Here is a 15,110-nt window from a genome sequence, read left to right as displayed (position 1 = left end):
CATGAACCTCCAGCTTCCTCTGAATGACACTCTATCAGCTACGGAACCCATCTGGGGCCTGCGCTTGTTAACTTCATTGCTCACGAAGGGTTCACAGCACCTTGCAGGATCAGGCCACTAGAGCATACAGCTGGTCTCCCGAGTCTAGTTTTTAGCACCGGGGTTTTTCCAATTAAACATTACAAAACCTAAAACACAATTTCACACCATATTTGGGGAGGGAGAGACATTTACTTGCCCCCATATTAGTTGGTACCAGCAGGATTCTGTGGCTGTGATGTCACCAGCATAATGAATACTATGGTGACACTTAAAGTTTTGCTGCAGATACTTGCACAGGGTTGGAGGTGGGGAAAGAAATACTCTTTTAAGCTTACGTGTTGTGAGTGCATCCTTTAACCTGCCAATTGGGGAATTCAGCACATTCTTAAACTGATGACATTTAGTTAAATTTAAAACATAAGACAAATGGTTTGTAATGAAGTATACAACTTTATTGTGGCCCCAAAGCTGTTGCTGCTGTATAACAATTGGTTTAAAAACAGAGAGAAGAGTAGGAATTATTTCAATTTCCTTGTCTAATACTATTGTGAGTAAAGTGCAGTTAACATACCAGCCTCAAAGAGGTAACATGCTGAAGTCAATCATAATATCTTAATCAAAATATTATCAAATAGTGTGTTTAGCAGAACTGTTTAGACACTTTTAAGCTTATATAAACACTAGTAAATATAATTTTAAAACCTAGCACAGGGTTAAAGCAATAATGAAACTAATTTTAACGTTTAATTTTAACAAGATGCTTTAATTAAGGTGTCATGTAGTCTGAGATGATAAAGTTCCCCCTAGAAAACTAGTGGTTCTGAATTTTAAGAGATTTAGGTCCTTTTTATAGTCTCAAGCAAAAAAAATGTGCTATACCTAAAACTTTCTTCATTTTATAGTGCCCTTCTGAGGTCCTCAGATGGAAGTTGGTAAATGAGCTAACTTTATTTGTATTAGGATAGTGCCTGTAGACCCTAACTAGTATCAGTGTCCCATCCTGCTAAGCACTGTGCAAGTGCCTAATAAAATACAGTCCTTGCCCTGAAGCTCCTACTGTCTAACTAAATAAGAGATGGGAGGGGAAACAGAAGCAAAGAGAGGTGAAGTGACTTATCCAAGGTCATAGAGCATCTCAGTGAGCCAGGAATAGAACCTACATCTGTGGGCTCCTAGTCCAGTGATTTATGCACCAGAGTATGCTGCTGGGTGTCATTAATTATGAACTTCCAAATAATAATATACTTTAAATGTATTTTGAAGATGCAGAAGCTGCCAGCTTGGCTTGATCACGTCATATTGCTTTTCTGGATACAGGATCGTGTATCGGAAGGTTGTGCTCAGTGCATTGAATAGTAATGTATGAGTTGTCCAGAAGTGTCAGAACGTAAACAGAAATTGCTCTCTTAGCTTGTTAGCTTTCTCTGTAGGAAATATTTTCAAAATTGACAAATTGTCCAGAATAAGTTGGAAATCTGTATTGGCTTCTAGAATCCATTTGTTGGATGAGTGAAAAAAATATGCCTATCCACATCTCTCTGTGGTAGTGACTTTCACAGCATTAATAAGACTTCTCCTGAACATACTACAAAACTTGTCTTAGGATGTTCCAATACCACCTTTAATGTTACTGTTAGAATGCTTTTCTTAAAGCAGACTCCCAATATCTTACTTTGATTAACTGTGAACAGAATATAATATTTGGGCAGTATTCGGGAAAACATAATAAATAGGTGTAACGGTCTTGCAGAAGTATAACTTGCTAGTCTTTATTGATTTTGTAACAAAATTTAATGTAAAATGTAAACTGTTTTATTTGTAATTGGATCAGTCAGTAGTAAAGAGCAGTACATGCCAATAGTGTACAACGACCACAATGAGAAACACCTTAAAATTTTATGTAGCAATCTGTACTCTTGCCGATCTGCTTTTTACCCAGCTCAAAAATGAAAAGTAGGGAGGTGTTAGGAAGAGGGATTCTACACCAATAGAGTGTTGGATATTAACTTGCTTTGTTGCTGTTTCTGTAGAGTCAGGTTAGAACTTAACAATTGTTATTTTGACACAAGGATAAGCTAACTGAGTTTGTGCCTGATGCACATCTACATATGTATTTCACATTACTTCCTTTCTTATCGGTCACTTGGGAAGTACTCCAAGAATAAAATACTAGTCCAGTCTCAGTAGAACATGAAATGTGGAGCGTTAAGATTTGTTAGATTTAAATACTAAGCTATTATAATTGGATTATTAGTGATTTAATGGAGGGTCTGGGTTACGGATATCTCTGGGTAGTAGTAGGATACAGAGCCTTACCCCTTTAGATCACTGACTGCAGCCTAGATCAGTAGTGACCAAATGGTTTAACCATCAGGTGGCTATACTATGACATGTGAAATGAGTTAATGACTTTTGTCCAGCTCCAATAAACACAAAACCAACAACTGTTACCCATGTTCACACTCTGTAGTAATTAAATGGGCATAGAGACTGAAGTGAACTACCCTATATGTATTCTTTCTAGTTCCGGGTGAAGTAGTGGGGGGAAGTTTGCACAGCTATTGCTCGTAGTTTCCATTTCAAAGGCTGTCAATGTGTCATCTATCATAAGAACAAATTTTGCATTTAAAATAAAAATCCTTATGTGTGTAAAATATGAAGTGGATTTTTGTGCTTGTGATATATTGTAGTACTCGCCCTTTTTTTTTTTTTACCCGTTTTTCTTGCTAATGAAAATATATTCCATCATTTCTCTTTTAGGGAGGTGTGGGGGAAATGGGAGGTGGTAGTAAAGCAATAATTGTAAGAGTTCAAATACTGCTACAAATGCACTTTGCAGAGGAGCATTCACCTTCTCTACCTTGGGAATATTCATAAAATGCTTTCTAGAGCCTCCAACTTTTGACATATTTCACATCCTTTTTTGGAATGGCATTAATGTGGCCTAGTGTGGAAGTTTGGTAAATAGAATATAAACAGTACTAGGTTATGTGGTCTTATGAATGTCCAGGGATGCAATAACTTGAATGTTTTGGGGAACAGAAAAAACTTGTATGGGTTTTGGAGCATATGTGGCATGGTGAATTATATGTTAAAACCATTAATAGAAAGGCAAGTGCATCGATATCTGTGCCTTCCTCATGTCTTTAAAATATCTTTTAAAATGTTTTTATCTCCAAAATTGCAGTCATTTCACTGTCCTTCCCCCAAAAAGATGTCATTCAAAAACATGGATCCTAGCTGTACAATAGGATTTTATTGTAGAAACATGCAAGACTTTGAAAGAATTTCTGAAGAAATAACTAAGGTAAGTGTTGAAATTATGAAATTAATATCTGTCTGATACCCACTATAGTATGTACTATATATATTAAGGATAGAAAATATAGTCTTAAATATACTAAATAGAACCCATCCTATTCTAGAAATAGGGGTTATTGATGAAGCACAAACATACAAGAATTCTAGAATATTTTTACATCCCATAATATGAACATGTAAAGTCGAAAAGGAGAATAACTACCGTAATTGTGTGTTAAGAGATGAGATGATGAATATAAGAGACAGACTGAAACATAACAGCTACTTACACTGGTTTGTAGACTCAGTATAAGATTATTCCACTAGGTGGCACTATTGAAATGAAAATATTTTTGCAGACAGCACCTTTTACAGTCATTGGATTGTCTTCTACCTGAAGAGGAATTTTTAAAATGCAATTCATCCCTTGGAGATGAAATTTTTAAGAAATGGAAATATTTGAGCAAAGCAAAACTGTGCATTATTTCTTGTTAGTATAAGTGCTTTTTTGATTACATTTAAAGATAAAGCAGTGTTTTTATGACTTGCAAAGCAGGTATCATCCAGTAAACCTGCCTAATCATGTCCATTCCACTTTAAGAACATAGGAATAGGTTTATTTAGGTAGGTTTGAATTTAATTGACAGATGTTTTCTTCTAGACTATTGCAGTGTATGAATGCCAATAATGTGATACAGTGCTAATGTGTGTTGTGTTAGCTATGGTACCAAACAACCAAATGTTTTATTATCAAAAATTGCCTATAAAAGGATTCAGCATTAACAAAAGATGCATCACAATATTATTACATGTGCCATAATGGTTTTCACGTCTGTGCAAGGAATTAAGGCTTGTACAACATTAGAAAATATAACTTTCTATGTAAGTGATAAATATTTTGATTAGATAAGGTATGAACCAATAAGTAATATCCAGATTTTAAACTTAGTAACCACATATAGTGGTCAGTAGATTTTTGGTTAATGCTCAAGTGTTTTCTTTTGTATGATTCAGACATGGAGGACTAGAAAGTAGATTTAGAGGACAGGCACTCCAAGCAATAAAGACATGGAATGAAAGTTTATAAAGCAAAGTTTCATTACATTTAGTTTATCTGCCCTGCTGTGTTTGAGAGGAGATTTAAGAACATGACAGAATAATGAATGAGAAATTGAGATATGTAAGAACCTTCTCTTGTTTTTTTTTCCATTGTCTTCCTCTTAAATCTCAGGCCAGGTGAATTTCTCTCCCTATCCATTTGTTGGATGCTCTGAAACAGCATCTAGTTTAATGTCAAAGAAGCTGATTTTAGTCTTAAAACTATTTTACTAGCATTTTGGATTGGGGCTCTTTAATATTAATATGATGACATCAGTGTAAGTATACCCAAAAATAGATTATGTATTTTCCAAAAAAAAGGAAAGTTTTCATATGAATATTGTGTGAAGAACAATCCTCCTGTCATTCTCCAGTCTGCCCCATCAGTCTGTTCATTTTTCCTGCTCTGCCTCTGACTACTACTTTTCTGTTCATTTATTATCACTTTAAGAGTAACTGAATGCCTTGAATGGTAGCACAGTGTACATCCGAGTGGGGACACCCAGGTTAGGTTAATGAAGGACTTCCGATTCTTGCTTCTGTGGCAAGTGACGTAATAGGGTTCTGTAGATCCAGACTCTGAGACTTGCTGCTACTGGTTTTAAAATGCAGTGTAGATATACTCTTGAAATCACAAAAAATAAAGTTGTTATCTTTGAAAGTTCATTACTGACCGTGTACTTTAAATTTTTTACAAAAATTATGAAATGTAGCTAAATTCCTGTTTTGGTCGGAGAGAGCGAGCAGTGGTTCTCAGGCTGCAGAGCTGTTTTTGTCATGCTTTTGCAGCATCTCATAGTTCACTCAAGCAATGATATTTCTGGTTCAGGATAAAGCTTTCCCTGTGTGCGCGAGTGTGTGTGTTTTGTAAGCCAACTAAATTGAAAAACAAACAGCTCTTTGGACACTATTCAGTTACTTTGTTCATGTTTTTTTAGAATGGGTGTTTCTTTGGTAAAAATGCAACAGTGATCAAATTTGTACGAGAAACCAAAAAAGGGAGGTTGTAAAAAATATATATATACATGTTTGAGAACCACAGGGACTTATTCATTTGGAAGGGTGTGTCCTCTCTGTTATCTGTATCCATTGAGCAGATACAATAGAAATGAATGCTTTAGAAACATTGCAGTTGGTTAATGGGACTCAGCATGTCAAATTAATGAGATCTCTTCTGATAATTGTCTCCTGTTCACGTGAACATCTGGGTGGAAGTATCTTCTATAACAAATGTTATATACATACACACTTTTGCATTAACTTTTTTGAAAGCTAGAATACTGATTAAGAAAACCCACGTCCAGAATTTGCCCATTGACTTGGAAGGTAGCGGTAGTCCCTGATTGATATGCAATTTGGAAATAATTGCTCATTTTAATCAAGTTCCATACTGCAATTGTTTCATGATCAGCTTTCTGCTACCTTTTCTAGTTTACTTTCTCTTTCTCTCTAATCTTTTATAATTTCCCTTAGTATTTAGTACTCGAAGAGGTGTCAGAATAGTGGCGCTAAAGAATGAAATCTTCTGTCATCTCCCATGCTGCCTCATTCATGTATCTCAGTCCTGACATAGAGGGACCACCTTTAAGGGTGAGACAGTGGTTCAGTCTCGATACTACTTTGGCTTCTCTGAAACTGTGGGGATGGCTTTTGTGTTGCAGACACATGTCATTTAGGAGTTGGACTATGTGTACTAACCTATTTCACCAAACAGCTGCCATGTGACTGTCAGTTGCTACTGACCTAGGTCTGGCTTCATCTAATTACCTAGTGATGAAAGGCTCTATATAAAATTACCCAGTCCCCTGAGATCTACAGTCTTTCTTCTTGTCTAAACTTTTTTCTTTCTTCCCAGTACTCATTCTTTTCTTTTTCCCTTTTCATTGCCTTCTGCTCATCTCAGTTGTCTGCATGTCTCTCACTTTCTCCTTGCCCTAATCCCCAGGTTTCACAGTACAATAATAGAATGAATTTAAATAGTCTAGAATAAAGTGGAAAATTGCAGAGCACAGTAAAAATTGCAGAATCTGATTTTACTTGGAGCATAATTTTCCAGTGCCTTATTTTTTTTTTTAAATAGCTCATACTGCTTAAATATCTATTTAAGTTTTTTAGGGCTTCAGATTGTTTCTCATTAAAACAAATTATTTTTGGAGTTCATAGTTTGATCACTTCAATGCAGGTTATATCTGTAGACTAATGTAGCTTTGCATATACTATAGCTGTGTATTGCGATTTACTGTCAAAGGTGATCAGCAATTTTTTTAAACTTCAGTGGGTGTTGAATCCCTTAAATAAACAGTGGAAAGGACATTTAAGCCCTTTTGTATATGGGCCAATAACATCTACTATTAAAACTTTTTATTTGTACCTGTGACTGATAACCGTTAGCATGAATAGCTTCCTTGATAGCGGCTCAGCTTCCTAGTCTCTGAGGAGACAGGTGGTATGTCTACACTGTATTGTAAATCCAAGTCTGTGGGACATGGGCTTGTGGACTCGGTATTTCCAAGCCCATGATTGAGTGTCCACACGGCATCATAAACCTGGGTTTACAATTGCTGGACCCTGGTCTCTCAGCCATGCTAGTGTATCCATACTGCATTGCGCAGACCTTCTGACTCCAGTCTGCAGCTTAAGCTGCATCTACGCTGCAGAATGACAGAGCTTGGACCTGAGTCTGAGGAATTTGGACTCTGACGCACCCTACTGGCAGGGCCTTAGGACCTGGGACTTGAGTGTTTGCTGACCTGAGTCAGACTGATTTGTGTGGGAACTGACGAGGGGCTTGAGCTCAAACCTGAATCCGAACCCAAGCTTAGTGTGCAGTGTGGACATACCCAGGGAGGTTTCTGGCATGTAATTAAAAGCTGTCTGTTAGCATTTTTAGTCCACTGTCAGATTTATCTGCTCTTGAGCTGGCTTATTTCCCTTAAATGTATATGTTTAAACTTAATAAAAATTTTGATGGCTATAGGTGCTCTGTTTCTGCCATAAAAATGCTTCCAGAAATTCCAGAAGGTGCTAACCTGCCCACAAATCCTGCTTGGAATTCAATAGATGACAGAGGATATGAAGACTGTTCTGCAACTCATTACACATGAGTGGAAGCTAATGGAGTTCTGCATATGTGTAGTGGTTCAGTTGGCCTGTGTGGAACAAGTTGCAAGAATTGGGGCCTGAAACTCCAAGTGTGGCTATTGTTTCATGAGGTGGCTGAGTTAGAAACATATTTATTTACCAGAAGAAGTGGGCTATTGAGAGTCTGTGCAGTGTTTTTATTCTAATGCGACGAATGAAAATAAAAACAAATATGCATGTTGCAAATTATGTGCGACTGTAATTAGATCAATACACCCAGGGACTGTACCCCTTCATTTTCAATTAACAGTTTATCCGGTATGTTATCTTGCATTATAGATGCTGAAATCTTCATCTAAGGAGAAATATCCCTTGTTTACTTTTGTAAAGGGTCGTTCTAGAGACTATGACTTTGCCTCCAGTCCACTCCATGAAGAAAATGACCTTTTCTCCGAGGAGGAAAAGAAAAGATTAAAAAGATTTAGTACAGAAGAGTTTGTCTTGCTTTAAGGATATTTTACAGTAGGGTATTGGCAGCTGTCCAGGAGAACACTTGCCCTTTTAAAAAAAAATCACACAACACAAGGCAAGCAATATTGAAATTGATCTATTTTCATAAAGATTATAATGTCGTATATGTTTGGTCTTTAAAATGTCACTTATAAATGTAATTAATTATTTTTGTTTGTTCATTGCTAGTTGGATGAATATGATGACACTTTTTGCTAGTGAAGACAGACAGCATTGTTTAGAGCCAGACACAATATAGTGTGAATAGGTACCATACATGCCCTCCTTGATAGCTCTGCCAATGAGCCTAAGTCTTGACCTGCAGTCCCCACTGCTGTTCCAGTCCGAACAGTCTGCCAATTATACGGTGGTTTTGTGATGTGGACATGTCATCTAGTTTTGAGACTACTGGATTGTTTCCAGGTGTAAGCAAAACTTGAATCTCGGGCTCCTGAAGAAAAAGCCTTGTTCATTTAATCTATTTTGCTGCCTAAGCCTCTATAATGGTTAATAATGTAACCATGAGATACCTTTCTAGCATTGCACTACTCAAGATGTAACTTTGATATATCAATAGTAATTGTTAGCTACAATCCAGATGCAATTATATAAGCAGAATTGTGAGTTAAGGTACTATTTAGCAATATGATTTTATAATGGCTACTCATTAAACTTGCTGTTGAACCTTAATATCAGGAATGAATATAAAGTATTGGCTTTTCCCTACCATTTTTAAAGGTTATGTTATTAATATTAACTGCAACCAATCAAAGCAGATAGACAGTTATTAAATGGGAGCAGTGTTTGTTTCCTGTCTCGACAATATAATTGAGACTTCTGTTCCTACCCAGGCAGCTTCTAAATCAGAGCATAAAACAGCAAATTGGGAGTAGACAGTAAATATTCAGGGATATGATCTTCTGATATGTGTCATTACTATACATTGCTTTTGGTGATTTTAGATGTAGAGAACATCTAGCAAATAAATCTACATGAACAGTTTCATGCTTTAACAAACAAATTCAGAATTTAAAATACACATTTAACACTGCCTACAAATTTAAAAATAACTTTATTAAAGGTGTGAGATTAAATGCATGTACTGATGAACTATAATGGTAAATTTCTCTTGTTCGAATTGTTTGAATTCTGGATCTAAAAAAATATTGAGGCAAATACTCTGTAATAAGGCAAATTTTACTGTATTGTAAACCAGCTATTAACTTATTCTAAAGTGCCATTTAGGCACAGAATGCACAAATGTTGTCTACCCAAATAATAAATATTCTATGTATCACTAAAGTAATTTTTTCCTTTTATAAGAACGGAGATTAGAGTTACTAGTAGGGAGATTTTAGGCAGATCTGGGACAAGCACATGTTCATACCAGAGTTGAATTGTTCATTTTCACATTTGTTCATTGAGTTATCACTCCAAAAAACGGGGATTATTTTTCAGTTTCTTTTTTTTTTAATTTAAAAAGAATTTCTTCAGTTGATTGGATATGGTAATCTCCTTATTAAATAATATTTTTAATCAGTGTAACATTACTTTTAGGTCCTGCATCTACATAAGGAATCAGTTGGGGCTGATCTTATTTAATATTTTTTCCTTAATAACCCGGAAGTAGTTGTAAAATTAGTGTGTTAATGAAATGCAGATGCTAATTTGGGAAGAGTTGTGAATACTAGTGAGGACTAGAAAATATTGTAGATTTGAGTTTGGCTTGCATTTTTCTAATGATATTTTTGCTATGGAAAAATAATGCAAAAAATAAATATTAGGGAGTATGTCCAGAAAACACAACTACTGAACAAGACCTATGTGAGATAATGGACAACAAATTAGACATGAGCTTGCACTGTGCTTTAACACTTAAAAAAAAAAAAAAAAAAAAATAGAAAAGAAAGAAAAAAGCCAATGCAATTCTGGGCTATGTATCTAGACACTCATCTCATAAAACAAGGAGGTAATAATTGTTCTTTCTGATCTCCTTAACACTTTCCTTTCTGCTGCCTCTTTGCCGGGAAGGTATTAACAAATTAAAGTTCACTGAAGAATAATAAAAATGATCAGGGGCCTGTAGGCATGGATTTAAGGCAAATTAACAAATATGTATGGCTTTGTTAATCTATTACTAAGAGGAGGGCATGACACTTTACAAATATTTAATGTATAAACACTGGTGAGGAGACGAGGAATTGCTTGGGTGGTACAAGGGCATATAACTGAAATAGGATGAAACTGAAGGGAAAACTTCATACAGGAGAATATTATGATGTGTAATACTCACAAGGAAGTGTTGGAAGTCCCATCACATGTGACTATTGATACCTGACTGACCCAAACACTAACAAATGTACAATAAGGAATAATTATGCGTAAGGTGAACTCGATAAACTAACATCCCTCCCGTTTCCAATTTCTATTACTGTCATAATAAAAAAATAAGTTTAGTATGCCTAAAAGGCTTTAATGCATGGGAGTTTACAAGTAACTTTTTAAGCAAGGAACCAAAAGTGACATTAATTTAGTGAATATTTTTTTAAGTGGTTACCCAGTAGACTTTTTCCTGACTCTATGAAATACTTAGTTTTGACCATGAGGAATAAATATGCTCAGTAAATATTACAATAGTCTGTACGTAAGCAAGTATGCACATAAAGCATCACATCTCCGTTAAAAGAAATGTCCCTCCATTTCCTATTAGAGGCCCCATTCTTTACAGCAGTAATCATAACTGAGCTGCTAGTCTGATGTCTCAGGTTTGTCCTGTGGTGGATAGCTAATAAGCAGAATTAAATTTTGAAACTGGAGTGGGTTTGAGAGGGATGAACATTTTTGCAAAGTGGGAAAGATTGGGTTTGGTATTTAAACTAAAACAGAATTATCTGGGCTAAGTAACTTTATACATGTTTCATCTAAGAGTGAATCTGTTTGCCACAATTATAGACTTCAATTCAACAAGCCATTTCACCACGTTTTAACTTTAAGCATAGTACTTCCTGTTTTTAATAAAACCTTCTTGCTGCAAACTTACCTACAAATGGATTATAGGTAAAAGTGCCTACTGCAGTTCAGTGCATGTAACTTTTAACCTAGTATGCTGACTTAAGGATTGCCATTTCCTCCTCCTTTGCTCCATGGCGGAAGTCACACTTACATCACAAAATAAAACATGCACGTAGCCACACAAGTTAACTGTGTCTATAGAGATGCATGTAAGGATGATTTTATGTCCATGAGAAGAATGGATTGGCGTTCTGACTGCAAATAGAAATAATTTTATTGTAAATAAATGTTAAACATAAAATGTATCTGTAACACTTCAACAGGTTCACATTGTTCTAGGATCTGTAAGAACATTTTCATTTCTTACTCTTTTATAACTTGTGAAGAAGGCTTAATGGTTGAAATACCTTAGCTAACTTAATTTTAATGATAGACCTTTTGTTCAGTGTATATTTATGATAGATAGGAAAACCTGCATTGCAAAACTATCAACAATGTTAAGACAGCTGGTGGTGATGATATTGGGTCCTTTAGTCTACCATGATAGTGTGGCATTCAGAGCCAGCAGCACAAATTTGTTAGAACTAGTAGCAATTTTTAGTTACCTTTTCTCTCACTCCTCCAACTTCCATCTTGTTCCTTTTTCCATGTTGGTGATTTAGGTAAATGCCCCAAAATCTGTTTAAATAAGCATCTAATAAGGAAGGGGGAACGGGGGTCAGAAATGAAAACTGGGGAATCTTTTGAAGGAGGCATGGGGGATTTAATTATAATTCTATGGTACTTCTTGGAAAAAGTAGGCCAGTCCAGGCCAAATTCCAGCTTGGGTACTTAGGGAAGAATTTAAGTTATCCGCTTGTACTTTCAATGAAATACGGTGCTTATTTCTGGCCTTAAATTTTTTTTCACCCATCCCTCTTGGTCAGATCGCTTGCAGCCTCTGTTCTATAACCTCTCTTCCCTGTATTCCTGGCCAATTTGATCTGTTACCATGGATTTAACTATCATGTCTATGTTAGTGACTCCTGCATGTCCTTTGCTATCCATGACATTTCACCTTTGGTGGTCTTCATCTCTACCTGTCTACATAGTTTTCAAAATGCCCTATACTAGGCCTCACTATTTTAGAAATACAGCTAGTTTCATTACTTTTCCATGTTGCCCATAAAGCTAATTATGTAGGTCTTGAACCTAATTGTTCAAGGTTCTAACTCCTTCCAGTCTTACTTTCTGATTAGATCCCATTGCCCCAGTGAAAAATGGCTAGGGCACAGAAAGAAGACCTAAGGACTTCTGACACATTGGTCTGGAAAGCATTCTAGTATATTTCCTGACTCCAGGACAGGCATGCTCACAGGTTGTCCTCATCCCTGAAGGTCCAGGTACAGTGGTGACACAAGTTAAATTACAAGGTTACTAGAAATTAATGTTTTTCTGTAACTACAGGGGACTTTAATTGGAAACTATGTTAATCGCATAGTAATTATCTTTACTTCTACTGCATTATCTCCTGAAAACTGTGCAATTAATTTGTGTCATCGCTGTTACTGCTGCTGCCTTCAAACACAAACTAACTGTGCATTAGTTACTCACACACCCAGCAGTGGCCTATATGCTTAAGTGACTTATACAAATCATTGACTGATTAGTTACTTGCTTTCTTGATGGACCCAGCCTCTCAATATCATGGAAAGTGGCAAATACGTGCATCTTTTATATAGGTCTGTTCTTTCCCCACCCAATAATTGTTTCTGCTGTTCCCTTTCTTTTCTTAGGAGGGGGGGCATTTTTGTTTATCAAGTCTAATAGCAGCAGGAGTCACCTCTGCCAGATCTTTCAATAACTAGCTGGGGCTTTGTCTTCTGCATCTAGACAAAGGCATATGCCTCCATTTATCAAAGTGAAGTGAAGTCTTGGGGTTGTCTTCCACTCATCTCTAGATGATCAATGACTATAACCCCTTTTTCCACCAGCTTTCTATGAAAACCTGGTTCTGATGGCCCATGTGTTTTGTCACCACCAGTCTGTAAAACACTATATCTAGGATTGAAGGTGGATGCAATACAGAGGGTCCACTTTTGTGACTGTGCACCTACCTACTCAATGAGACAGACTACCCATCATGAGCACTTCACCCATGTGTTCCACTTTCTGTTGGTTCCCAGTCTGTGTCCAGTATCCATTCAAAGCCATGGTCCTGATCTTCAAAGGCATCTGTGGGAGACCACATCATTCAGGATTTACCAAGACAACTGCTCTATGGGACAATGCACCTTTCAAAGCACCAAGACAAAGCATACGAGAGCCAGAAGTGGTCATCTTGGTCAAGGGGATACACAGGTAGAACAAATTTCCAGAGGAAATCTGATTAGGCCAGAGTCTGACTGCTTTCAGGACATACTCCAAAACCTTGCTCTTTGACAAAGTATTTCCATCATGATAGGCAGGGTCAATCAGAGGGGGGCGGGAGGAAGGAGGGCCATTTGGCATGGGCCTCACATTTAGACACTTGTTAATTTTTTGGCATTTGATAAGTTTTGCAACTTTTTTATGCACATCCCTATTGGACCAAAAAAGCATTTGTTAAATAAAAAAATATTCCAAATTATGTCTCTCTCTTCTTTTGGTGCCTTATTTTGTTTTCATGTGTCATCATTTTTTATTTTTATTATGGCTCGGGGCCTCAAAAGCTGGAAATAGCAGAAGTGAGCATGAAAGGAGGACTAAGACTAAGGAGCTCTCTGCTTGTGAAATGACCATAGAAATCTGTATGCGCAGCTGTGTATTAGTTTTACAGCAGTCAACTGTGTTAGGTTTGGATGGTTGGGTCCTAGTTTCTTATCTTGTTAAGCAAAGAATTTTTCAGTCCAAGGAAAGTCTTGTGAATTTTTAATCTCTAGACATAAGTGTTGTTCATGGATAGCATGATGCAACCTTAATTGCTGAAAGTGTGGCACTAACATGGGGGAGCATGTTTGTAAATTATGTTAATTACAGTAGAGAATGAGCTCACTCTGGAGACCCGATTTATTTCCAGGAGTTATTGATGACCTGTAAAATCAAATGGTGAGTGAGTTATAATGGTCAATAATAGCAGAAATGAACATAAACAGCATGTTTAAAGTCCAGCCCACCTGGTGTTCTGTTTATGCATCGTTTGTATTGATGGACTATTTTTGTGTATGTGATGGAGCAAATAGTCTGTGGCTGCAGTACCAGGATCCCCCAATAGGGGCAGATTGTGCTTGATTATTTTAAGGTCTCCCAATCCATGAATTATCCATGATCAGGATGTGATTTTTAACAAATGTATTCATTTTTCACAATTATAGGACCGCTAGGCCCTGATCCAGCACTGAACACACTGTGGATGCAGGGTGAGAGTATAGAATGTAACAAAATTTTACCTTGTAGTTTGGTTGTGAACACCTCACTGATTTTCATTTACACAAAGGGCTATTTACACTTCTATGATTGTGTAAACTAGTTACACCCATTTTAAAGCCCCTTTATAGCATCACAGTCATGTAAAAGAGCCTTAAGCTATGTCAACACTAGAGACCTTCCAGCGGCACAGCTGCACCACTGTAAGGTTTCCTGTGTAACCGCTCTATACCGATGGGGGAGAGTTCTCTGGTTGGCATGATTAAACCACCCCAAATGAGCGGCAGTAGCTATGTTGGTGGGAGAGCGTCAAAAGTTTTACCAACAAAAGTGCTAGTGTAGACATAGCCTTAGTGTAAATGAAAATCAGGACCTGAGTAGCTGTCATTGGACCATACAATTAGTCACCTTCATCAGATGGTATTTTCTGTTTCCTCATTGGATGATAAAAGCTTTATAAACAAGAGTTCCTTTCCCAGTTTGCAAGCAATCCATGGGCAGTCATATTGTTTGTCTACTTTGTGAATAGTAAAAAAGGCTTTTCTTAATGGTCGCAAGATCTCTTGTGTGTGAAAGCTCTTGGATGTTTGTTCACACAAATTCACGATGGTTTTGTTTTCTGCAAACGCTCTTTCAGATTAAAAACTTGCTCTGATGTTTATGAATAAAAGCAGTTGTAATTG

At 36.7% G+C, this 15,110-nt stretch overlaps 1 protein-coding gene across 2 annotated transcripts in view; it reads left to right on the top strand.

The window, feature by feature from the left end:
• ATG4C (autophagy related 4C cysteine peptidase) overlaps positions 1 to 9,333 on the top strand; it is a 31,060-nt gene extending 21,727 nt beyond the window's left edge. The window contains exons 10-11 of one of the 2 annotated variants that reach the window (XM_054037845.1): positions 3,230 to 3,349; positions 7,861 to 9,333. In XM_054037845.1, the coding sequence (XP_053893820.1) occupies positions 3,230 to 3,349; positions 7,861 to 8,031 (291 nt within the window). In that variant the 3' untranslated portion in view covers positions 8,032 to 9,333. The other variant, XM_054037846.1, reaches the window with a different exon arrangement.
• Positions 9,334 to 15,110: the final 5,777 nt, after the last annotated feature.

This window comes from Malaclemys terrapin, chromosome 8 (genome assembly GCF_027887155.1).
Source record: "Malaclemys terrapin pileata isolate rMalTer1 chromosome 8, rMalTer1.hap1, whole genome shotgun sequence".
NCBI classification, from domain to species: domain Eukaryota; kingdom Metazoa; phylum Chordata; order Testudines; family Emydidae; genus Malaclemys; species Malaclemys terrapin.
The sequence above is the reverse complement of the archived record's forward strand: the minus strand, read 5'-3'. Positions and strand labels throughout refer to the sequence as shown.